Here is a 25,112-nt window from a genome sequence, read left to right as displayed (position 1 = left end):
ATTGAGCGGGATTTAACTAAATGGGAACAAAGATGGCTTCCTTCTGCTCTGTAAATTCTATGAAATTCTATGAAATTTACAATTCTCCAGTCCTCTGACACCACCTCTGAGTTTACAACTGACAAAGTTTGGACGGTGTCTCTGCTATTTCTACTCTCACTTCTGTCAGTATCCTTGGATACATCTCGTCTAGCCCTGGTGCTTTATCAACTTTAAGTACAGTTAGTTTTTCCAATGCTATCTCCTTATCTATTATAAATCCTTCTTGTGTCTGAAATGCCCCCTCTCACCATGGCCTGGGCAGCATCTTTTTCCTTGGTAAAGACAGATGCATAATATTAATTTGATACCTCAGCCACATCCCCTTCTTCCATGCATAAACCCATTTTGGTTGGTCCCCAGTTGGCCCTACTCCTTTTACTCCCCTGTTTACTATTTCTATGTCATAGAGAACTATGGGATTCCCTTCTGTGTTAGCTGCTCCATTTTTGCTGCTCCATTTTTTTGCTCCTATTTGATTTAAATGCTCCACTCTGAACCTTCTATATTCGGACTAGTTCTCAATTACATTTTCTACTTGACATTTGTCGTCTGCAAACTGAACAGAGCAGTTCTGAAACGGAATGGCATCTGAACAGAGTGGCTTAATTGGGAATTTGGAGATAATAGGAATTCGGAGAAGATGGGCAAAGACTTAATATATAAAATTAAAAGACTGAAGAATATAGATAATAAGAGTTATGTTGCAGCTACAGAAGCTGACCTGCGAGGGAGCAGCAGGGCTGAGCAGAGCACTCCTGACACACTCATTAAGTAGTGGATAAGTAGCTTTCTCCATTTTAAAGCAAATTAAGATACGGTACAAGTTTAAACAAAGATATCTTAAATTTATGCCCAGCAGAAATTTATTTAAGAGCCTTTTGACAAAAGTTTTTTATTTTAATTAATTTTTTCCAATTAAGGGCAGTTTAGCGTGGCCAATCCACCTAGCCTGCACATCTTTGGGTTGTGGGAGGAAAACCCACGCAAACACGGGGAGAATGTGCAAACTCCACACGGACAGTGACCCAGAGACGGGATTGAACCTGGGACCTCGGCGCCGTGAGGCAGCAGTGCTAACCACTGCGCCACCGTGCTGCCCATGTTTTAACTAAAGTTACAGGAGGGGAGTTCAGTTCTGTATGTTGCATCGCCTGCGCGAAGTGAAGATTCATAGGCAGTCTTTGCAGTCTGGATGACCACGCAGGAAGTGCCACCAGTTTGACCAACTTGAGCTCTGCGTTTCGGAGCTTGAGCGTAGGCTTGAGGCACTGAGCTATATCCGCGAGGTTGAGTTATGTGGATAGCATGTTTTTAGTCGTGGTCACCCTGCAGCGTAAGGAAATGCAGTCAGAGAGAGAATGGGTGGCTCCCAGTCAGATGAAGGTAGGCAGGCACATAGTTACAAAAGCCCCAGAGTGCACTCACTCAAGAACCATCATTCTGTGTTGGAAAATGGTGGGAATGGCAGTTCCTCTGGGGTGTGCAGCCAGAGCCAAGTTCACAGCTCTGTGGGTAGCTCAACTACATAAGGAAGGAGACCAAGCTGGCTGGGTCGTAAATGACATAGCTGCTAGACTGGGACTGCAGCAGTTGGTGAGGGAACCAACAAGAGGGAAAAACATAGTTGATCTCATCCTCACCAATCTGCCTGCTGCAGATCCATTTGTCCATGACAGTATCAAGTAGCCACTGCACAGTCCCCGTTTTCACATTGAGGATACCCTTCATCATGTTGTGTGGCATTACCACCGTGCTAAATGGGACAGACTTCAAACAGATCTAGCAACTCAAGATTGGGCATCCATGAGGCGCTGTGGGCCATCAGCAGCAGCAGAATTGTATTCAACCACAATCTGCAACCTCATGGCCCGGCGTATCCCACACTCTACCATTACCACCAAGCCAGGGGATCAACCCTGGTTCAATGAAGAGTGCAGTAAAGCATGCCAGGAGCAACATCAGGCATACCGAAAAATGAGGTGTCAACCTGGTGAAGCTGTAACACAGGACTACTTGTGTGCCAAACAGCATAAGCAACAAGTAATAGACAGAGCTAAGCGACGCCACAACAAATGCATCAGATCTAAGCTCTGCAGTCCTGCCACATCCAGCCATGAATGGTGATGGACAATTAAATAACTCACTGGAGGAGGAGGCTCCACAAATATTACCATCCTCAGTGATGGAGGAGCCCAGCACATATGTACAAAAGACAAAGCTGAGGCATTCGCAACAATCTTCAGCCAGATGATCCATCCATCTTGGTTTCCTTTGGAGGTCACCAGCATCACAGATGTCAGTCTTCAGCCAATACAATTCACTCCACATGATATTAAGAAACCACTGAAGGCATACTGGATACTGCAAAGGCTATGGGCCCTGACAACATTCCGGCAATAGTACTGAAGACTTGTGCTCCAGAACTGGCCGCACCCCCTAGTCAAGCTGTTCCAGTACAGCTACAACACTGGCATCTACCCGGCAATGTGGAAAATTGCCCAGGTGTGTACACAAGAAACAGGACAAATGCAACCCAGCCAATTACTACCCTATCAGTCTACTCTCCATCATCAGCAAAGTGATGGAAGGAGTCATCCACAGTGCTATCAAGCGGCACTTACTCAGCAATAAATTGCTCCCGGACGCTCAGTTTGCGTTCCGCCAGGGTCACTCAACTCCTGACCTCATTACAGCCTTGGTTCAAACATGGACAAAAGAGCTGAATGCCAGAAGTGAGGTGAGAGTGGCTGCCCTTGACATCAAGGCAGCATTTGGTCGAGTATAGCATTAAGGAACCCTAGCTAAACTGGAGACAATTGGGAATTAAGGGGGAAACTCTCTGCTGGTTGGAGTCATACCTGGCACAAAGCAAGATGGTTGTGGTGGTTGGTGGTTGAAAGTCAATCATCTCAATTCTAGTACATCACTGCAGGTGTTCTTCAGGGTCAGGGTAGTGTCTTAGGCCCAAACATCTTCAGCTGCTTCATAATGACCTCCCATCATAAGGTCAGAAGTGGGGATGTTTGCGGATGACTGCACAATGTTCAGCACCATTTGCGACTCCTCAGATAATGAAGCAGTCCATGTCCAAATGCAGTAAGATCAGACAATATCCAGGCTTGGGCTGACAAGTGGCAAGTTACATTCGCGCCATACAAGTGCCAGGCAATAACTATCTCCTGCAAGAGAGGATCTAACTATCGCCCCATGACAGACAATGGCATTATCATTGCTGAATCCCCACAATCAATATCCTGGGGGGTTACCATTGATCAGAAACTGAACTGGTCTAGGCATTTTAATGCTGTGGCTTTCAGGGCAAGTCAAAGGCTAGGAATCCTAACTCACCTCCTGCTGCCGCCGTCCCCAACACAATCCTGTCCACAAGCACAAGTCAGGAGTGTAATGGAAACGCTCCACATGCCTGGATGAGTGCAGCTCCAGCAACACAGAAGAAGCTCGACGCCATCCAGGACAAAGCAACCCGCTTGATTGCTGCTCCTTCTACAAACATTCAAACTCTCCACTACCGATTATCAGTGGCAACCATGTGTACCATTTACAAGACGCACTGCAGTAACTCACCAAGGTTCCTGAGATAGCACCTTCCAAACCCACGACCACTACCAGCTAGAAGGACAAGAGCAGCAGATACCTGGGAACCCCACAGCTTGGAGGTTCCCCTCCAAGTCACTCACCACCCTGACTTGGAAAACATCACTATTTCTTCACTGGGGCAACTTTCTGGAACTCCCTCCCTAACAGCACAGTGGGTGTACCTACACCTCACAGACTGCAGAGATTCAAGAAGGCAACTCATTGCCACCTTCTGAAGGGCAACCACGGATGGGCAATAAATGCTGGCCCACATCCCGTAAATTAATAAAAAAATATATATATTGAAGTCCCCCAAATCACTCAATCCCTGCCCGATGCCACCCCTGAAACCCCACATCCAGCCTCCCAGAACAAACTGGTGATTCCCACAAATCGGTGCCCAAACTGAAGCCCCCTCCAGCCCCAAATGCTGCCGTCACTGTCCCCACACCCTGAGGACCGCCACAACCACCGGGCTTGTGGAGTATCTGGCCGGCGAGAATGGCAGAAGTGCCGTTACCAGTGCCCCCAAACTCGTGTCTTTACAAGAGGCTGCCTCCATCTGCTCCCATACTGGCCCCCCCCCCCCCACTACCCACTTGCGAACCAAATCTAGGTTCGATCACTGAGTGTATTTAAGACAGTGTTAGATGGGTTCTTGATTAATAAGGGGATTTGGGGTTACAGGGAGAAGGCAGGAGAATGGGGATGAGAAACAGATCAGCCATGATTGAATGGCGGAGTAGGATTGATAGGCCAAATGGCCTAATTTTGCTCCTATACTTAGAGAATAGAAGCAGGAGATGGACATTTGGCTTTTCGAACCTTGCTCCGCTATTCATTATGATCATGGCTGATCATCAAGTTCAGTACCCTGATCCCGCCTACCCCTCCATATCCCTTGATCCCTTTAGTCCCAAGAGCTATATCTAATTCCTTCTTGAAATTACACAATGTTTTGGCCTCAACTACTTTCTGTGGTAATGAATTCCACAGATTCACCACTCTTTGGGTGAAGACGTTTCTCCTCACCTTAGTCCTAAAAGGTTTCCCCCATCGGGAACATTCTTTATGTAAACCATGCCTAATCCTGTTAAAATTTTATAAGTTTCTAAGAGATCTCCTCTCATTCTTCTAAATTCCAATTAATATAATCCTAACCGATTTAGTATCTCCTTATATGATAGCCCCGCCATCCCAACCTGGTAAACCTTTGCTGCACTCCCTCCATAGCAAGAATATCTTTCCTCAGATAAGAACACCAGAACTACACACTCCAGGTGTGGCCTCACCAATTCCCTGTGCAATTGCAGTGAAAAACCCTATTCCTGTACTCAAATTCTCTGGTTATGAAGGCTAACATGCCATTTGCCTTCTTTACTGACTGCTGTACCTGCGCACTCTCAGCGACTGATGCACGAAGACACCAAGGTCTCGCTGAGTATCCACATCTACCAATTTATACCCATTTAAATAATAATCTATCTGCCTATTTTTGCTACAGAAGCGGATAACCTCACATTTATCCACATTATACTGCATCTGCCATGCATAGGCCCACTCACTCAGCCTGCCCAAATCCCACTGACGCATGTCTGCATCCTCTTCACAGCTCACCCTCCCACCCAACTTTGCATCACCTGCAAATGTGGAGATAGAAGATCATACATTTAGTTCCCTCTTCCAAATCATTAATATAGAAAGTGAACAGTTGGGGTCTTAACACAGATCCCTGCAGTACCCCACTAGTCACTGCCTGCCAGTTGGAAAAAGACCCATTTATTCCAACTTCTTGCTTCCGGTCTGCTAACCAACTTTTTATCCATTTCAATACACTACCCGTAATTCCATGCGCTTTATGGTCTTATGGTCTTCATCTTAATTTCTATCTCCTTTGTCATCCAGAGGGTTCCACATTTTTTTGCCCTAGCTTTATACAGATCAGGTATATTCCCGTTTCGAGGGAATATACCTGATCTGTGTCCGAACGATCTCTTATTCCGCAGTAGCCCATTTTTCATGCCAAAGTCTCATTATAATGTATTCAGCCCAGGCCCATTCTTACCCAGTGAAGCTGGCTTTCCCCCAGTTAATTATTCTTACTCTGGATTGTTCTTTGTCCCTCTCCATAGTCAGCCTAAACCTTATGAGACAATGATCATTGTCCCCCAACTGTTCTCCTACTGACACTTGATCCACTTGGCTCACTTCATTCCCAAGGACTAGGTCCCAACAATGCTCACTTTTCTCATTGGAGTGGAAACATACTGCTGTAGAGAATTTTCCTGAACACATTGTCGAAACTCTTGCCCTCACCCCCTGCCCTTTACAAACTTCTACAACTCCAATCTATATTTGAACAAAGAACAATACAGCACAGGAAAAAGCCTGCAACGATCACGTGTCCTGTCTAGACAAACCGCCTGTGTCCTTCTATACCCCGTCTGTTCATGTGCACATCCAGATAAGTCTTAAACGTCGCTAACATATCTGCCTCAACCACCTCACTTGGCAGTGCATTCCACGCCACCACCACCCTCTGTGTAAAACTTTCCCCCGCACATCTCCACTGAACCTTTCCCCTCTCACCTTGAACTTGTGCCCCCTTGTAATTGTCATTTCCGCCCTGGGAAAAAACCTCCACTGTTCACCATTTCTATACCCCTAATAATTTTATAAACTTCTATCAGGTCGCCCCTCTAGCATGAGGGGAATAGCTTTAAATTGAGGGGAGATAGATATAGGACAGATGTTAGAGGTAGGTTTTTTACTCAGAGAGTAGTAAGCGGGTGGAATGCCCTGCCTGCAACAGTAGTGGACTCGCCAACACTAATGGCATTTTAATGGTCATTGGATAAACAAATGGATGATAAGGGAACAGTGTCGATGGGTTTTAGATTGGTTTCAGAAGTCGGTGCAACATTGAGGGCCGATGGGCCTGTACTGCGCTGTTATGTTCTATGTTCCATGCTGCTTGATATTGAGTACAGACTTTCCAGTGCATAAAACATTTGGTTATGTACACCCATCAGTTTTCTTCTGTAACCTGGCCAACAGAAGTCCTCATTTGACTGATTTGATGTCACTGACCGGCTGCAAGGCACACTGAAGGAGGAGGGAAAATGAACAGATATCATTGTACTCATTGGTACCAGCGATTAGGCAGAAAAGGATGAGGTCCTCCAAGCAGAATTTAGGTAGCCAGGAAGTGGATTAAAAAACAGGACACAGAAGGTAGTCATGTCTGGATTACTTCCTGTACCATCTGCTAGTGAGTCTAGAAATAGACGTTATAAACCTAGGGCTGGTTTAGCTCAGTTGGCTGGACAGTGGTTGGTGATGCAGAGCGAGGCTAACAGCACGGGTTCAGTTCCCATACCGGCTGAGGTTATTCATGGAGGCCCGCCTTCTCAACCTTGCCCCTCACCTCAAGTGGGGTGATCCTCAGCTTAAAGCACCACCAGCAGCGTCTGGCCATCAGGGATTATGGCGACTTTACTTTTTAGGAGGTTAGTCCAGATGAATGCGTGGCTGGAAAGATGGTGCAGGAGGGAGTGCTTTAGATTTCTGGGACATTGGGATGGTTTTTGGAGGGTAGATGGGTTGCAGCTGAGCTGAAGTGGGACCAGCGTCCTTGCAGGGAGGCTTGCTTGTGCTGTAGCAGATGTTTTAAACTAACTTGTTTGAGGGGAGGGGGGTGGTGGGATCATGAGAGAAGGTTCAGCATGAGGAGATGCACTGCCAAAATTAGAAGAGACAGCAAGTGAGTCAGGAAGGCATAGAAGTTCTAGGCCAGTTGAGTCACACGGGAGTTTGGCATGATTGGATGGTATTTATTTTAATGCAAGGAGCCTGACGAACAAGGCAGATGGGTGGATGGCACAAATTAAAACATGGGGGTATGATGTAATTGCTGTCACTGAGACAGGTTGAGAGAGGGGCCGATTGGCAGCTCTATATTCTAGGATGCAGGAACTTCAGACAAGACAGGGAAGGAGGTAAAAAAGGAGAGGGTGTGCAATTTTGATAGGGAATCAATTACAGCAGTAAGGAGGGGCGTCATCTTAGAAGGCTCTTCAAATAAAACCTTATGGGTAGAACTTAAAAACCAAAAAGGAGCAATAACATTGCTGGGAATCTTCTAGAAGTTCGCTAAAAGTCCGAGAGAAATAGAAGAGCAGAAAGGCATATATTTCAGACAAGTGTAAAAGCATTAACTGGGGTAGTCAGAGCATGAAAGGTTTTGAGAGAGTGGAATTCTTAAAATGCATTCATGAGAACTTTTTAAGCCAGTACGTAAAAGGTCTACAAGAGAGGCGGTGGTGCTGAACTTAATTTTAGCTAACTGAGCTGGGAAAACGGTTGAAGTATCAATGGTTGAAGAGTATTTTCCAGACAGCTGGCAGATTCAATTTTGTTATGGAAAAGGACAAGTGTGGGCCTGAAATCAAAGTTCTAAACTGTGGACTGGGGACAGACATTTTTACGTAAATCTGTGACAGAACAGTGGGACACATTCAAGAAGGAAATAGGGAGAGAACAGGGCCAACATGTTCCAATAAAAAAAAGGTATGGATCCAACAAATCATGTCAGCCCTGTATATCGAAGAATATACAGCGTTGGATAAAAAGAAAAAGGGAGGCTTATGGCAGATATTGAGGGCTAAAAACAGCAGAAACACTAGAGGCATATAGAATGTGTAAGAAGGAACTTAAAAAGGAAATTAGGAGAGTAAAATGGGAATGGTGTTCACCAGTGAGAGGGACGGTGTGGGTACAGAAATCAGTGAGAAGGACTGTGATAAAATTAAAGAAATTAACTTAGGCAGAGAGGAGCTTCTGAGTGGTCAGGCAGGCTTAAAAGTAGACAAGTATCCAGGGCCAGATGAAATGCATCCCAGGCTATTGCATGAGACAAAGGAGGAAATAGCAAGGGTGCTGGCAATAATTTTCAATTCCTCTCTGGCCTCAGGAGAGGCGCCAGAGGACTGGAGGATAGCCAATGTGGTACCATTATTCAAGAAGGAAGGAAGGGATAAACCAGAAAATTACAGGCCAGTCAGTCTAACCTCAGTGGTGGGGAAACTATTGGAAGCAATTCTGAGAGACAAAATAAATCTGCATTTCGAGAGGCAGCGATTAATCAAAATCAGTCAGCGTGGTTTGGAAAGGTGAGGTGATGTCTGACCAACTTGATTGAATTTTTCAAAGAGGTGGCCAGGTATGTAGATGAGGGCAATGCATTTGGGACTTCAGCAAGGCCTTTGATAAGGTTCCACATGGGAGACTGATAGCAAATTAAGAGTCCTTGGGAACCAAAGAAATTTGGCAAACGGAATCCAGAATTTTCTGAGTGGCAGGAAGCAAATGGTGATGGTTCAGGAGTATTTTCTGACTGGAAGCCTGTGTCCAGTGGGATCCCGCAGGGATGAGTGTTGGGGCCCTTGCTGTTTGTGTTTTCTATAAATGATTTAGACAAATGTAGGAGGGTTAATCAGTAAGTTCATGGATGATATGGAAATTGGTGGGCTGATGAATAATAAGGAGGATAGCATAGCCTTAGATTACAGGATGATATAGATTGTGGCACAGTGATTAGCACTGTTGTCTCATAGCGCCAGGGATCCGGGTTCAATTCCCGCCTTGGGTCACTGATTTTGTGCAGTTTGTACGTTCACCCTGTGTCTCTCTAGGTTTCCCTCCGGACGCTCCAGTTTCCTTCCACAGTCCAAAGATGTGCAGGTTAGGTGGATTGCCTTAGCTATGATAAATTACCTCCTCGCATTCAAAAGGTTAAGTGGGGTTATTGGGTTCGGGTGACAGGTTGGGTTGTGGGTCTCGGTGGGGTGTTCTTTGAGAGGGTCGGTGCATACTCGAATGTCCTCCTTATGCACTGTAGTAATTCTATTCTACGATTCTATGAGACAGGCTGGTCAGGTGGACTAATCAGTGGTAAATGGAATTCAATCCAGACAAGTTTGAGGTGATGGCCTTGGGCAGGACAAACAAGGCAAGGGAATACATGATGAACATCAGGACCCTGGGAAGCACCGAGGATCAGAGAGACCTTGGTGTGCATATAGATCGGCCCCTTAAGGTAGCAGGGCAGGTGGATAAAGTGATTAAGAAGGCATATATCTGAGGCGTAGCTTTTAAGAGTAGGGAGGTTACGCTGGAACTGTACAAAACGTTGGTTAAGCCACAGCTAGAGTATTGTGTGCAGTTCTGAGAGCCACATTATAGGACAATGTGGTCGCACAGGAAAGAGTGCAGAGGAGATTGACCAGGATGTTGCCTGGGCTGGAGAGTTTTAGCTTTAAAGGGAGATTGGATAGACTAGGATTGTTTTTCTTGGAGCAGAGGACACTGAGGGGGGGACATGATTGAGATGTATAAAATTTAGACAGGAAGAAACCTTTCCCATTGATAGAGGGATCAATGACCAGGGGACATAGATTTAAAGTAAGGGACAGGAGTCTTATATGAGGAAAAACCTTTTCACGCAAAAGGTGGTGGGAGTCTGGAACTCACTGCCTGAAAGGGTGGTGGAGGCAGAGACCCTCATAACATTTAAGACGTATTTAGAAGTGCACTTATGATACCAAGGCATACAAGGCTATGGGCCAAATGCTGGAAAATGAGATTAGAATACTTTGGTGGTTGTATTTGACCGGTGTGGACGTGATGGGCCGAAGGGTCTTTCCTGTGCAGTAGTCCTCTATGACTATGTCCAGTCTTTGGAAGGAATCAGCACTACCACAACAATCTGGGGTAAAATATTAGGTTATTTGATCCCTGGTGCTTTGCATGATCATATTTGTCACTGGTATCAATGAATAATGAATATAATTCCACCGCCTAGGATGTGGGAGACAAACAATCTCGTTGGATCAATTTTTGTATGACTAAATTATATAGGTCAAAAGTACATTTGATACTTTAGTTTCTTCTTTTGTGCATGTACATACATATAAATGACTCATTATAGTATGTTTATTCATGTGCATATTTCGCAGAGATCTGGAGCCCCAAATCTGTGTAGCAAGTATAAATTGGTTGAAGTGAAAAAGCATTTTTTTCTATGGTTAGATGCTCAAAACTTTTTAGCTCTGTTTATTTGCTACTGAGGTGTATCCTCCAAAGGACATAGCAAAGAAATATATCCTTTGGACACAGTGGGCGGTATTCTCCCCCCCCACGCCGGGTGGGAGAAACTTTATACTGTTTGAGAGGAGGTTGCTGATTAGTTGCCAGGTGGACTCTGGTAGAGGCATTGCCATGGAGAATGCACCTGTTGACGATACTGACAGATAACTGCCAAGCATTGTCTGAAATTTAAACCAGGTAGTTTGACTCTGATTGGCCAAGTCATTGCCCTGTGGAATGAATTGCCCTGCTGCTACCTGTTATTTTGTTTAGCTGAAACCTGTGCGAGATGTGTACACATTCTTTCTTTTTGCAAATGACAGGGACCTGTGTATTACTATATGTGGCATCCAGTAACCACCAAAGCGCCAGACTACGAGTCCAGAGATTGTCAGTCATGCTCACTTATGTAATAATTGTGGCCAACTCAGGATCCCATTGTCTCCAAAGCAGAGATCTTGGGCGGGATTCGCCAGGAACCGGCGGGGCGGGCCGTACCGGCACCAAGGAGCGGCGTGAACCAATCCGGTGTCGGGCCTCCTGCTAGGTGCGGAATCCTTCGCACCTCCGGGGGCTAGGCTGGCGCTGGAGAGGTTGGCGCTGCGCCAACCGCCGCCGAAGGGGCTTCCGCCGGCCAGCGTGTGTTGCCGCATGCGCAGGAGCGCCAGCATGTTCTGGCACATGCGCAGAACCGCTGGCGTGTTTCCTGCGCATGCACAGTAGGTTTCTTCTCCGCGCCGGCTATCGTGGCACTTTACAGATGCCGGCGCGGAGGGAAACAGTGCCCCTACGGCACAGGCCCGACCGCAGATCGGTGGGCCCCGATCACGGGCCAGGCCACCGTTGGGGCCCCCCCGTGGCCGGATCCCCTTGCCCACCCCTGAGGACTCCGCAGGCCGCCCTCAAAGCCAGTTCCTGCCAGTATGGACCTGGTCTAATCCACGCCGGCGGAACTGGCCGAAAACGGGCGGCCGCTCAGCCCAACCAGGCCCGGAGAATTGCAGGGGGAGGGGGCTACTGCCAACGGCCCCCGACCGGCGCGACGCGATCCCCGCCCTCACCCGAAAACCGGCGCCGGAGAATTCGGCACCCGGCTTCGGAGCAGCGGGGCGGGAGTCACACCCCCGCCCCGGTGAATCCCGCCCCTTCTGCGGTGTCATTAACCTGAATCTAGTTCCTACTGACTTTTTATATTTAATGCCAGGGTTAGATTTAAATGAACTATTGCATCGTCTTTAACTGTCTAATATCTATGAAGAACAAACAACTATTTAACAACTATCTACTATATAAAATCATAAGGATTCTGGCTGATGTGCTAAATTGAGAGATTTAGGAATTGGGACCTTGTTAGTTAGAACAGTGCAGATAACAGGCCTGGCCAATGTGATGGTGTCTAAATTTCTGAACTGATTGGACAGTGTAAATAGTCGTGGATGTTTCTGTTAGTTTAAGGGAGAGATCATGGAAACAAGATGGAAGAGATTTGGACTTGAGAGCAAAAGAGGTGGGGCTACAGAATTAATTTACAGTGTTAGCAGTTGAAGCAAAAGTTTTCAGTTCCAAGAATGAATTGGATAGCTCAATGAAGGGAAAGAGAATAAAAGGATATAGGAAAAGAGCAGGTTAATTATAGAGTTAGTTGCATGTGTAGAGAGTGAATGCCAATAGGAACTGATAGGACTTAACATCTTGTTTTCCTGTTGTAACTTGCATGTATTTGTAAACGCTACCAGTGGTAGAGGCAGGCGGTGAGTGCTCTGTATCAATATGTGTTAAGATATGGTTCTATGCTCGGTATCAATATCTGTTAAGATATGATATCAATATGGTTACATACAAACATATGAATAAGGAGCAGGAGTAGACCACTCGACCCCTAAAGCTATTGTTTCCAGGACTGACATGGATCTCATTAACTCTGGGGATCTTCCCTCCACAGCGTCAAACCGCATAGCACCCCAACCCTGCATAGCCCACTTCGACCTCCTTCCCCAAATCCACAAACAGGACTGCCTTGGTAGACCCATAGTTCCTGCCCCACAATCCATTTCTTCCTATGTTTGACTCAATCCTCTCTCCACTTGTCCAGTTTCTTCCCACCGACATTGATTCCTCTGATGCCCTATGTCATATCACCAATTTCCAATTTCCTAGCCCTTACCACCGCCTCTTCGCTATGGATGTCCAATCTCTCTACACATCCACCCCTTACCAAGAGAGTCTAAGGGTTCTCCGCTTCTTTCTTGACGTCCAAACAATCCGCGTCCACCACCACTCTCCTCCGGTTGGCTGAACTTGTTCTGTCACTCAACAATTGCTCCTTTAACTTGTCTCAAATCCTTCAAATAAAAGGTATGCCATGATACCTGCATGGCTATTATGTCTGGTTTTTTTTGTGTGTCATGTGGAGCATTCCTTGTTCCAGTCCTACTCAGGCTTGCTCCCGCAGCTTTTTCCATTACATCGATGACAGTCAGTGTTGCTTCATGCTCATGTCTGGATCTTAAAAAATGGATTGATTATTGCTTCCAATTTTCATCATTTCATCCTTTTCATCCCTCTCTGACACTGCCCTTCCATTCCTTGACCTCTCTGTCTCCATTTATGATGATAGACTGGACACCAATATTCATTGATGATAGCAAATATTCAGCCTGGAGCCCAGTTACCAGTGGCGTACCGCAGGGATCAGTTCTGGGTCCTCTGCTGTTTGTGATTTTCATTAATGACTTGGATGAGGGAGTTGAAGGGTGGGCCAGTAAATTTGCAGACGATACAAAGATTGGTGGAGTTGTGGATAGTGAGGAGGGCCGTTGTCAGCTGCAAAGAGACATAGATAGGATGCAGAGCTGGGCTGAGAAGTGGCAGATGGAGTTTAACCCTGAAAAGTGTGAGGTTGTCCATTTTGGAAGGACAAATATGAATGCGGAATACAGGATTAATGGTAGGGTTCTTGGTAATGTGGAGGAGCAGAGAGATCTTGGGGTCTATGTTCATAGATCTTTGAAAGTTGCCACTCAAGTGGATAGAGCTGTGAAGAAGGCCTATGGTGTGCGAGCGTTCATTAGCAGAGGGATTGAATTTAAGAGCCGTGAGGTGATGATGCAGCTGTACAAAACCTAGGTAAGGCCACATTTGCAGTACTGTGTGCAGTTCTGGTCACCTCATTTTAGGAAGGATGTGGAAGCTTTGGAAAAGGTGCAAAGGAGATTTACCAGGATGTTGCCTGGAATGGAGAGTAGGTCTTATGAGGAAAGGTTGAGGGTGCTAGGCCTTTTCTCATTAGAACGGAGAAGGATGAGGGGCGACTTGACAGAGGTTTATAAGATGATCAGGGGAATAGATAGAGTAGATAGTCAGAAACTTTTTCCTCGGGTGGAACAAACCATTACAAGAGGACATAAATTTAAGGTGAACGGTGGAAGATATAGGGGGGATGTCAGAGGTAGGTTCTTTACCCAGAGAGTAGTGGGGGCATGGAATGCACTGCCTGTGGAAGTAGTTGAGTCGGAAACATTAGGGACCTTCAAGCGGCTATTGGATAGGTGCATGGATTATGGTAGAACAATGGAGTGTAGATTAATTTGTTCTTAAGGGCAGCACGGTAGCATTGTGGATAGCACAATTGCTTCACAGCTCCAGGGTCCCAGGTTCGATTCCGGCTTGGGTCACTGTCTGTGCGGAGTTTGCACATCCTCCCCGTGTGTGCGTGGGTTTCCTCCGGGTGCTCCGATTACCTCCCACAGTCCAAAGATGTGCCGGTTAGGTGGATTAGCCATGATAAATTGCCCTTAGTGTCCAAAATTACCCTTAGTGTTGGGTGGGGTTACTAGGTTATGAGGATAGGTTGGAGGTGTTGACTTTAGGTAGAGTGCTCTTTCCAAGAGCCGGTGCAGACTCGATGGGCCGAATGGCCTCCTTCTGCACTGTAAATTCTATGATAATCTATGATTAATCTGGGACAAAAGTTCGGCACAAAATCGTGGGCTGAAGGGCCTGTTCTGTGCTGTATATTTCTATGTTCTATGTTCTATTACAAGCCCACCGACTCCCACAGCTATCTCAACTGAGTCATTAGGGGCTGGTTTAGCACAGCTGGCTTGTAATGCAGAACAAGGCCAGCAGCGTGGGTTCAATTCCCATACCAGCCTCCCTGAACAGGCACCAGAATGTGGGGCTTTTCATAGTAACTTGACTGAAGCCTACTTGTGACAATAATCAATTATTATTATTATTAACTATAGCTCATCATAGCGCCAGGGATCTGAGTTCAATTCAAACCTTGGATGACTGTCCTTGTGGACTTTGCACATTTTCGCTGTGTTTACCTGGATTTTCTCCGGGTGCTTCAGTTTCCTCCCACAGTCCAAAGATGTGCAGGTTAGGTGGGGTACAGGGAATTGGGCCTAGGTAGAGTGCTCTTTTGAACCTGTACGTCACCAAAAAGGTTCTTCACTTACCAGACCACGCCTTGTAGAAATTAAAATTTTTTGTAAATCTAGGCAAGCTCCCCCAAATAAGCTGGAAGATATAATTCAACAACAATTAGTTGATGAACCCTTTAAATGCTGCTGGGGGGGGGGGGGGGGGGAGGGGGGCGGTGCAGTGAGAGGGTCTCATACTGTCAAATGAATTCAACTGTGATGTTGAGGGGGAACTATTGCTGTACTGTGGAGCCCTAAACTGGCCGCATGGCATCAGATCAATGTTGCATTATGATTGACAGCATGATCTACCTACTCTACATGCTGCTGGTGGCCAAAAGTTGTGTATGTGCAAATCCTTTATCAATATGGCATCCAGTGCATTTCAGATCAGAAGTGTGCATGTGCCATTTTGAAATCTTAAAAGGCCACATGGAGCTAAAACAAAACTGGCACTGCCCTGCCCAATTCCCTGCAGAAATGAAAAGGAGGTTTTATTATTTTAATTTAAATGTAATTTCTGACTATTGCTATTAACTAGTTTATTCAGTTTGCACAATATTTTATTTTGATTTCTTTTAATTTGTTTTCTTTGAGGATTCCAGAAGAAATGTGGAGCCACCTCGGTTTTAGATATCCCAATAATTCAGTGTTGCATTTAGCACTCATCACCTTAAATTTGTTGCAGCATACATCATATATACATGAGTAATAATCGATCTCATATAGAAGTTTAGCCTCGGCTTTTGACCTAAAAATCCTAACTCTTTTTACTCACCACCCGCATATCGTCTCTCCTTTTCACTGGCTCTCTCTCTCTGCTTTCCTGCCAGATTCTCCAGCTCGTTGCTTCTCTGCCCGGCTCTCACACGTGCTGCTTTCTCTCCTGATATCGTGCTGTGAGCGAGGGTGAGAAGAGCGGGGAGGGGACCGAAAGCGGCGTAGGGGATGGGCCGGGCAGGGGCGTAGCAAGCGGGCTGGACATGGGCATAGTGAGCGGCTGGGCCGGGCAGGGACACGGCGAGTGGGTAGGCTGGGGAACTCTAAAAAGGAAAGAGGTCAATCCAAAATATCGCAGATCGGATCGCAGATATGTTCTGTAGACCTCGGCACAAAACAATTCAACCCTTTGAAAATAATATTTGTGCAAAAGTTGACCTAAAAGTTTTTTCATAAACATCTGGTGACATAAATTTTACTTTTACCCAAGCATGTATAGTGGCTGAGATTCTCCGTTTGGGAGTTTATGGGCTGGATTCTCCACTTTCCGATGGCAAAATCGCTTTTGGCGATTGGCCGTTTTGACGCCAAAATCGGGGTGGTGCCGTTTATTGGATGCTCCGCTCCTCAAAGATGGTGTCATCGCTGAGTACGCTGCACACTATTGGGACGGCCTCAGGACGTCACCCGATGGGCCGACTTCCCGAGAGCGTGGGACGCGTATGCTTTCAGTTTTCGGGGACCTCACGTGGCGGCTGCGGATGCCACCCCTTCCTCCAAGTATGGGGATGATCTGACTCGCCTCTTCCTAGGGACTCCCTAACTAGGGAAACCCCCTGCCACAAGACCCCCTTAATAGGGAGACCCCTCCCAGGGACGCCTTAATAGGAAAACCACCCCCTGGGACCCACTTAATAGGTAGACACCCCCCCCCCCCCCCCCCCCCCCGACCGCCTGACTGAAGAGACCCCCCAACTAGAGGAACCCCCACAGAGACCCCCCAACTAAAGGAACCCCCCCACAGGACCCCCTAACTAAAGGAACCCCCCCTACAGGGTCGCCGCTACTGAGACCCCCCCCGAGAAAAGAGACCCCTGTCTGGAAGCTCAAGAATAGTCCAGACAGGCGCCGTGAAAAAAATGCCAGCTGTAACACTTACCTGGAAGCTCCGCATATCCGTTTCTAGAAGGAGAACAGCTGTGACTTGTGTTTAAATCCTTCAGATCCATTAGCTGCAAGCTAATCTCATAGTTCTAGCTGTGATTGAAAGCTTCCACAAAGCAGCTGCAACCTTGATTTATTCATCTATCTCCCTTCATCAATGAGTGACTCTAAGTGCTGACACTCTAATGTTTACAAACATCAACCACATCAAAGAGAGGTAACTTCATTCCAATCAGTAACTTCATTCCGATCATTCAAATGTGTGATTGCAATGCACTTACCGGTCTTTGATACCACATGTTGTGCAAAAATAACATGTAATTTATGTGATCCCTTTCCTTGCCTTCATGAACAGTGTCGAAAAGCAAAAATCTTCTGGACACTTCTGTTCCTCATGAAATATGAGGTTCACTATGAAGGTGGAGATGCAGGTTAGGAAGATTGGCGTTGCTAAATTGCCCCTTAGTGTTCCAAGATGTGCAGGCTAGATGGGTTGGCCATGATTAATGTGCGGGGTTTATGAGGATACGGCGGGGGAGTGGGCTCTAGGTAGGATGCTCTTTCAAGGGTCGGTGCAGACCCGATGGGCCAAATGGCCTCCTTCTGTACTGTAGGAATTGTATTGATTTAGTATTCTTCAAGTAGAAATTTTAGAAGTTCTCGAATAATGAATTTCTAGCTTCAAAATTCATTTGGGTAGTTTTGTTCTTAATGCAATCAAACTTTTAGCAAATTATACAAGAATAATAAGGAAAACAGTGTTTCTTTCGAACTTTCTAACTGTTTTTGGCATATCTTTGTGTAGTGCAACCCTTCTGGCCTTTCTAGTTGAGCTGCTGAAGAGCTCAGTGGCCATGCAAGAACAAATGTTGGGCGGAAAAGGATTCTTAGTAATTGGCTACCTTTTAGAAAAGGTAAGATTATCAAGACACGGAGCATAATATCTCAATTTAGAAGGTGGAAAAATATCTGGTTGTACCTGATTGACAAAATTATATGAATAATATTTCATTTTGTGATATGTAGACAAATTTGTTTTTCATAACTTTGTTTCCAGTTTGACAGTTTTTTACTTACAGAAGTAACTATTTTAAATCCTTGTGTGCTGTACTTTTGAAATATTTTGGAATAATATTAAATGAGAATAACTTATTTTTATAATGGGAGTTCTTATATTCAGTAGAATTTGAAACCTATTTCATTTTTTTTCTTGGATAGCTTATTTTCAAAGCTTCACTCTTTATCTTAAGAGAGTAAACAAGAAATCATTTTGAAATATAGTGGGCTAACTATGTAATTCAACATGCTTATATAATATCTAAATATTTACAGCTGAATTAATATGTTTGACTTGGCAGATTTTGTTGTCATATGATATAGTTATGTAAATGACATAGCAGTGAGATGTTTTCAGTTTCCCCAAACTTAATATGATTTTGATGTTTAAAAATTACATTGTATAGAATATGTAATCAGGGGATAACGATTGTGATTTGAAATAAAATTCATTAATTTACCGCATGTTCTGATTTTTCTTCCTTCTGCATATAGTCATCTAGAATTCACATAACACGAGCCGTCCTTGAACAATTTTTGTCCTTTGCTAAATACCTTGATGGTTTGACCCATGGTGCACCTTTATTAAAACAGCTGTGTGATCACATTCTTTTTAATCCTGCGATCTGGATTCATACTCCTGCAAAGGTATGTTTTAAAAGAATATTGGGAGCCCGTGGATGTTTCAGGGAAATGCATCCTCTTATCCCTTCTCACTTACCAATTTTCTGCATAATCATTTTGCCCCCACTCTATGGAGAGATTTTTTGATTCTTTGTTGGGGTATGAGATGTGTGCCTTTCTTTATGTGTGATCCTTAATAGTGTGTTGGCAGGATGCGCAAGAGGTTCAGAAATGAGGTAATACATTTTGGACAAGGAGACACTTGAGGCACTGGTATTAGGAGAGGATTGGTTAGCTCAGTTGGCTGGACAGCTGGTTTGTGTTGCGGAACGATGCCTGGGTTCAATTCTCATACTAGCTCAGGTTATTCATGAAAGCCCCGTCTTCTGAACCTTGCTTTCATTAATTCATGAGTTGTGGTCGCGACCCTGAGTATCTACCAAACAGCATATACATAACACGTAAACAGTCCATTCTTAACTCTTTCCAAAATAAATATTCAATGGACTTTCTGACCCCCGCATCCATTTGATTATAACTCCAAAGCCCATCAGTCCATAATTTTTTTACAAAGCATATATTGTTTTTCCCATTATATTTTGATCATAACATAAATTTGGACACCTGTCCTCCACTTTCCCTTTCTTATTCACGTCATCAATCCTTGTTAGAATATTGTGTTATCCCAGTTTACGTAACAATTAGATGGGAAGATTCCATAATTGATCAATGGCTCAAAAGAACGTAACTTATTTTTTGTACAAAACGTGGAGGAACGGAGTCACAGGACCGCAAAATTTGTTTTAAAAGCAAGGAAAAAATGCATTAAACATGAAGAAAATGGGATTATGATGGGGCTGGTTTAGCACCATGGGCTAAATAGCTCGCTTGTAATGCAGAACAAGGCAGCAGCGTGGGCTCAATTCCCGTACCGACCTCCCTGAACAGGCGCCGGAATGTGGCGACTAGGGGCTTTTCACAGTAACTTCATTGAAGCCTACTTGTGACAATATGTGATTATTATTATTATTATTATTATTATTATTACTCTCCCTGTAGTTTTAATAATTACACACAGGTTTTTAAGATTAACACTGATTACAAAGTACATCTTAATCTACAATGGTTTCAGAAACACAAAGTCCTTTTTAAGCGCACAAGACTACTGTGGGAAAATACGCTTTCCACTCTGAACCCCAAGTGAATGTTTGTAGATGTCTCCTCAGAATCCCCAAGATATTTGTTATGTGAGACTTCCCAAACTCCACTCCCAAAAACACGCTTTACAATCTTCTCACATAATTGTGTAATCCCTCAGCGTATGCATTCTGAAATCCAGACCAGGTTTTCCAAATTACATTTTTAAACAAAGCTTCTGCTCCACTTTTAACAGGAAATCTAGTTCATGATCCATCAACACTCTTTCGGTTTCTTTGTCTTGACTTCTGTGCAAACTGTTCACAATTGCTTTAACTCTTGATTACCAGACTGTATTAAAATGTCCCCAGACGTTTGATTTACCTTTGAAGGCTGCTGCCCCACTTTAAACCTGGTTTCTGCAATTGTCTCTTCAACAATTTGTTTATTTCTCCTTGAATTCTTCTGAACAATATCTTGGTCTTAAACATTCTGTCCCAATTCCCTGCTTCGTCTGGACTGTAATTTGCAATTTAAACTTAAAAGCTTTTTTTAATCCTTACAAGGGCCTCTAGTTGCTAAGCAACCCCTTCTATTTATATTTATTCTTTACACCGTAACCCTCTCTAAGCAAAATAGAATCAAAGTTGGAATTGAAACCAATCCCCACACATACAAAACCCTTGTCCAACATGAATCTTTACCCTTTCAGGCACAGAAATATAAAATTAAACCCACTTAAAATTGTAACGTATTTCTAATACTTACCAATACAAATATAAATCCTTTAAAACTCCCTTTGTTTTCCTAACAGTGGTCCCAATTGACTCAAGTCACTTCCTCATCGAGCACACAACTAAAATTAACTCTCCATCTACTGTGAGTGCATACAAAAAGCACATCATAGAATCCAGAGCACACAAAATATAAAAGATACAAAAAGTATAAAGATTTACATTTCCTACAGCTGTTCAACTGTAACATGGATAAGTCATATTATGTCCTCATCCGACTGTTGAATTTGCTGGAGAGCGATCAGAAGCCTAACGTGATTTTTCTCTGTGCTAAATATGAACTTTAACAAATATTCATTCATGGGATGTGGGCACTGCTGGTTAAGCCAGTATTTATTGCCATTGCCAACTGCCCTTCAGAAGGTGATGGTGAGCTATCTTCTTGAACCGCTGCAGTCCATGTGGTGTAGATGCACCCACAGTGCTGTTCGGGAGAGAGTTCCAGGATTATGACCCAGCAACAGTGAAGTGACAGCGAAGTCAGGACGATGAGCGGCTTGGAGGGGAATTTCCAGATGGAAATATATATATATATTTGCTGCCCATGCCCTTCGAGACGATGGCGGTTGTGGGTCTGGCAAATGCTGTCTCAGGAGCTTTTCTGAGTTCCTGCAGTGTATCTTGTAGATGGTGAAGGTAAAGTCACCGTAGTCTCAGATGACCATAGACTGCTTGCCCCTTTGGGGTGGAGAGTTGACTGGTGGTGATTTACTGTGAGAATCACCACACCTCAGGTGAAGGGCAAGGTTGAGAGGGCGGGCTTTCATGAATAACTTTAGCTGGTACAGGAAATGAACCCGTGCTACTGGCCTTGCTCTGCATCACCAACCAACTGTCTGGCCAACTGAACTAAACTGGCCCCCACTGGTAGATAGCACGCGAACCGCTGCCACTGGGCTCCAGTGGTGGAGGGAGTGAGTGTTTGTGGGACGTTCAAGTTAACTGTAGATCAGGATAGGTCAGTGGAGACTCGGGTTTAAAAAAGGGTTAATGCATTCTCTTCTATACTCTTTTCAATTTTAAAAGAAAATTAAGATCTGCAAATTTCGTCTCCCACTATAATATCTCCGGCCTTTGTCTCTGCCTCAGCGCAGCTGTTGCTGAAACTCTCGGTCATGTTTGTGTTGCCTCCAGTGCATTGCTGGCTGGCCTTCTGTATTCCACTTGAACTCATTAAAAACTTTGCTGCTTGTATCCTAGCTCACGCCAAGTCTCATTCGCCCTGACTCAGTCTCAGATCCACGGCTGCTGAACACCTTCATTTTAGCATTCTCATCATCATGTTCTCATCCCCTATCTCCTCGAGCCTTAGAAACACTCAGAGCCCTCTGTGTTCCTCCAACTCTAGCCCTTTATTCATTCACTCACATCCCACCCCCTTTACTATTTGCAACTGTGCCTTCAGTCATCTCAGCTCTAAGCTCTGGAAGTTCCTCCCTAAACCACCCCACCCCACTGTGTCTCCTTTAAAATATTTTGTAGAATCTACCTCTTTGACAAAGCTTTTATCAATTAAACATCTCCTTGTTTGGCATGGTTTCAAGTTATGTCTGGCTATGATCTGGTATAGCCCCCTGGGACTTTTCACTATGTTAGAGGCACGAGATAAATGCAACATTACTGTGGATGCTGGAAATCTAAAAGAAAAAACAGAAAATGCTGGACTTTCTCAGCACGTCCATGTAGAGAGAAACAGAGTTAATGTTTCAGGCCAATAATCCTTTATTAAAACTGAGAAAAGGTAGCTATGTATTAGGTTGTAGGCAGTTAAAACGGGGGAAGGTTGGAAAGAGAACAAGAGGTGTAAAGTATGGGATAGTATGGAAGGTAGGAGAGATTAAATGACCAAAGAGTTGGTGGTGCAAGGCCATTGATAGGCAAAATGGGACAGGTAAAGAAAGTAAAGGTGAGTTTGGAGGGAATGTGATTGGCAGACTGGTGAACTGCTGCTGTGTAAAGCCCCAAAAAAGAGGAAAATATGGGAAGCAAATCAGAATCTGCAAAGAAAACAGGGACAAAAGTTATAGACTGAAGTTGTTGAAATCGATGTTGAACCCCAAGGCTGTAAAATGCCTAATCGCCTAATGAGGTCCTCAAACTTACATTGGAACACTACAGGAGGCCAAGAGTAAAGAGACGAGAGTGGGAGCAAGGTGGAGAGCAAGATGTTGCCTCAGGCCAGTATTGGTAAAATAATTGAGTTTTTGGTGACTTAGTAATAATCGATTGTTTACACAGCTTTGAAGGTTTTACTATAATTAACTATGTATAAATGATTTTGTTATGTGAACATTAATTTTTAGGCATAGGTTTCACAGTGTTTTGCAGATGAGGCAAATAATCTTTTATGTTTAATTTACAGGTGCAACTTTCACTTTATACTTATTTGTCTGCTGAATTCATTGGCACTGCTACTATTTACAATACTATACGTAGAGTGGGTACTGTGCTGCAGCTAATGCATACTCTTAAGTATTACTACTGGGTAGTTAATCCATCTGATTGCAGTGGCATATCTTCCAAAGGGCAAGGTAAGAATTATATGAAGCTTTTTTTCTAATATTACAACAATTGCAGTTAGCAGAATCTTCTCTTGTTACTTCTCCAAAATTCTAACATTGCTGGTTTCAAATGTTTGAGCATATTTGATTGCACTTTCTTATTTGAGCCTACAATTGTAATTGTTGCTTCAAGTAACAGCTACAAAATACAGCTCAGATTTACAATCGTCATAATCAAAGGATTTTTGACATTGTTAAGATACTTTCCGTGAAACACACACAAACGTTGATGGAGAAAATTTGTTTTATATTTCAGCAGATAAAAAATTTAAACATAGGTCCTGGAGCAGGCCATTGAACCCTTTGAGTCTTCACAATGAGAACTTTTTGCACAATATAAGATTGCTGGTATCTTTACTGGCCGGAACACGCTTACATCAATGTAGTAGTACTGCTTGTAGTGAAAATAACAGTGCATTGGTTTTCTGGTTTTATAACTGGTTTTCTAATGATTAAGCTCTCATGCATGAATTTTACCTCAAGGTCCAACTACTCCAATGCTGTTTTAGGCAATCTCCCACCTTACACACTTTGTAAACCTGAGATCATCTAGCACTCAATCTTCTGCTCCTAGCCTTACATGCACTCATCCCATTCACCCATCACTCTGTTTCTGATCGATATTGCCTCCCTGGCAATGCCTTGATTTTAGAATTCTTGGGCGGGATTCTTCGGAAACCGGTGGGGCGGGCAACTCTGGCGCGAAGGAGCGGCATGAACCACTCCAGCGTTGGGTTGCCCTGAAGGTGCGGTACTCCGCACCTTCAGGGGCTAGGCCGGCGGCGGAGTGGTTTGCGCCGCACCAGTCAGCGCGGAAGGGGCTTGGCGCCATGCGAACCGGCGCCGAAGGGCCTCCGCCGGCCGGCGTGAGTTGGCGCATGCGCGGGAGCGCCAACGCGTGCTGACGTCATCCCAGCGCATGTGCCGGGGGGATTCATCTCCACGCCGGCCATTGCAGACTGGTACACCAGCCGGCGTGGAGGAATAGAGTGCCCCCACAGCACTGGCCCGCCTGCTCCGATTGCGGGCCAGGCCACCATGTGGGCACTCCCATGGGCCACATGCCCCGTGCCCCCCGAGGGCCCCGGAGGCCGCCTGTGGAGCCAGGTCCCCACCGGTAAGTACCTGTTGTAACATATGCCGGCGGGACCCACTGAAAACGGGCGGCCACTCGGCCCATCGCAGGCCGGAGAATCGCTGGGGGGGCCGCTGCCAGTGGCCGCCGACCGGTGTGGCGCGATTCCCGCCCCCGCCAAATCCTCGGTGCAGGAGAACTCGGCAGCCGGCGGGGGCGGGATCCACGCCGCCCCCCAGCGATTCTCCGATCCGACGGGCGGTTGGAGAATCCCGCCCCTTGTCTTTCCTTCAAAATTCATCCATGGCCTTTCCTTTGCTATCTTTAAAGCATCCTACCATCGAAAATCTCTGTACTCCTTCAATTCGGTCCAGTTGCACTGTAATATCCTGCACGGGTCCTATGGGGTGAGAATGCTTGTCTTCACCGTGCTCCTTGAGGAGTACGGGCTCCCCCACTAAGAACGGGGTATCTCAATTGCCCAATATATATAAGGTCGGCCAGTAAGGCACCGCCAAAATGGAGCCCAGTAGGGATCTACAGGATAGTGTATATATCGTTTGTATAAATAAAACATTGCTCTTATTTTACTCGCTGTGGACTCCTCGTGTCCTTATTAAATGCACATTCCAAATTTTCATTGTTCCTCTATTAGCAGCCTTGCCTTCAGCTTTCTGGGGCTTAAACTCTGAAATTCCTCCCTCAGCTTGCGTCGCCTCCCTCCTATAGGGTACTCCTTCAAAATTATGGGCGGGATTCCCCGACCCCC

General features: G+C 45.1%; 1 protein-coding gene across 8 annotated transcripts in view; it reads left to right on the top strand.

The window, feature by feature from the left end:
• The window catches only part of nbeaa (neurobeachin a), a 1,044,979-nt gene that overhangs the window by 227,595 nt on the left and 792,272 nt on the right, over positions 1 to 25,112 (top strand). For all 8 annotated transcript variants that reach the window (XM_038817846.1, XM_038817850.1, XM_038817848.1 and 5 more), the window contains exons 11-13: positions 17,902 to 18,010; positions 18,648 to 18,800; positions 23,070 to 23,238. In XM_038817846.1, the coding sequence (XP_038673774.1) occupies positions 17,902 to 18,010; positions 18,648 to 18,800; positions 23,070 to 23,238 (431 nt within the window). The remainder of the gene's footprint in view (positions 1 to 17,901; positions 18,011 to 18,647; positions 18,801 to 23,069; positions 23,239 to 25,112) is intronic.

This window comes from Scyliorhinus canicula, chromosome 14 (genome assembly GCF_902713615.1).
Source record: "Scyliorhinus canicula chromosome 14, sScyCan1.1, whole genome shotgun sequence".
Taxonomy (NCBI): domain Eukaryota; kingdom Metazoa; phylum Chordata; class Chondrichthyes; order Carcharhiniformes; family Scyliorhinidae; genus Scyliorhinus; species Scyliorhinus canicula.
This window is presented reverse-complemented; position numbering and strand designations above follow the sequence as displayed.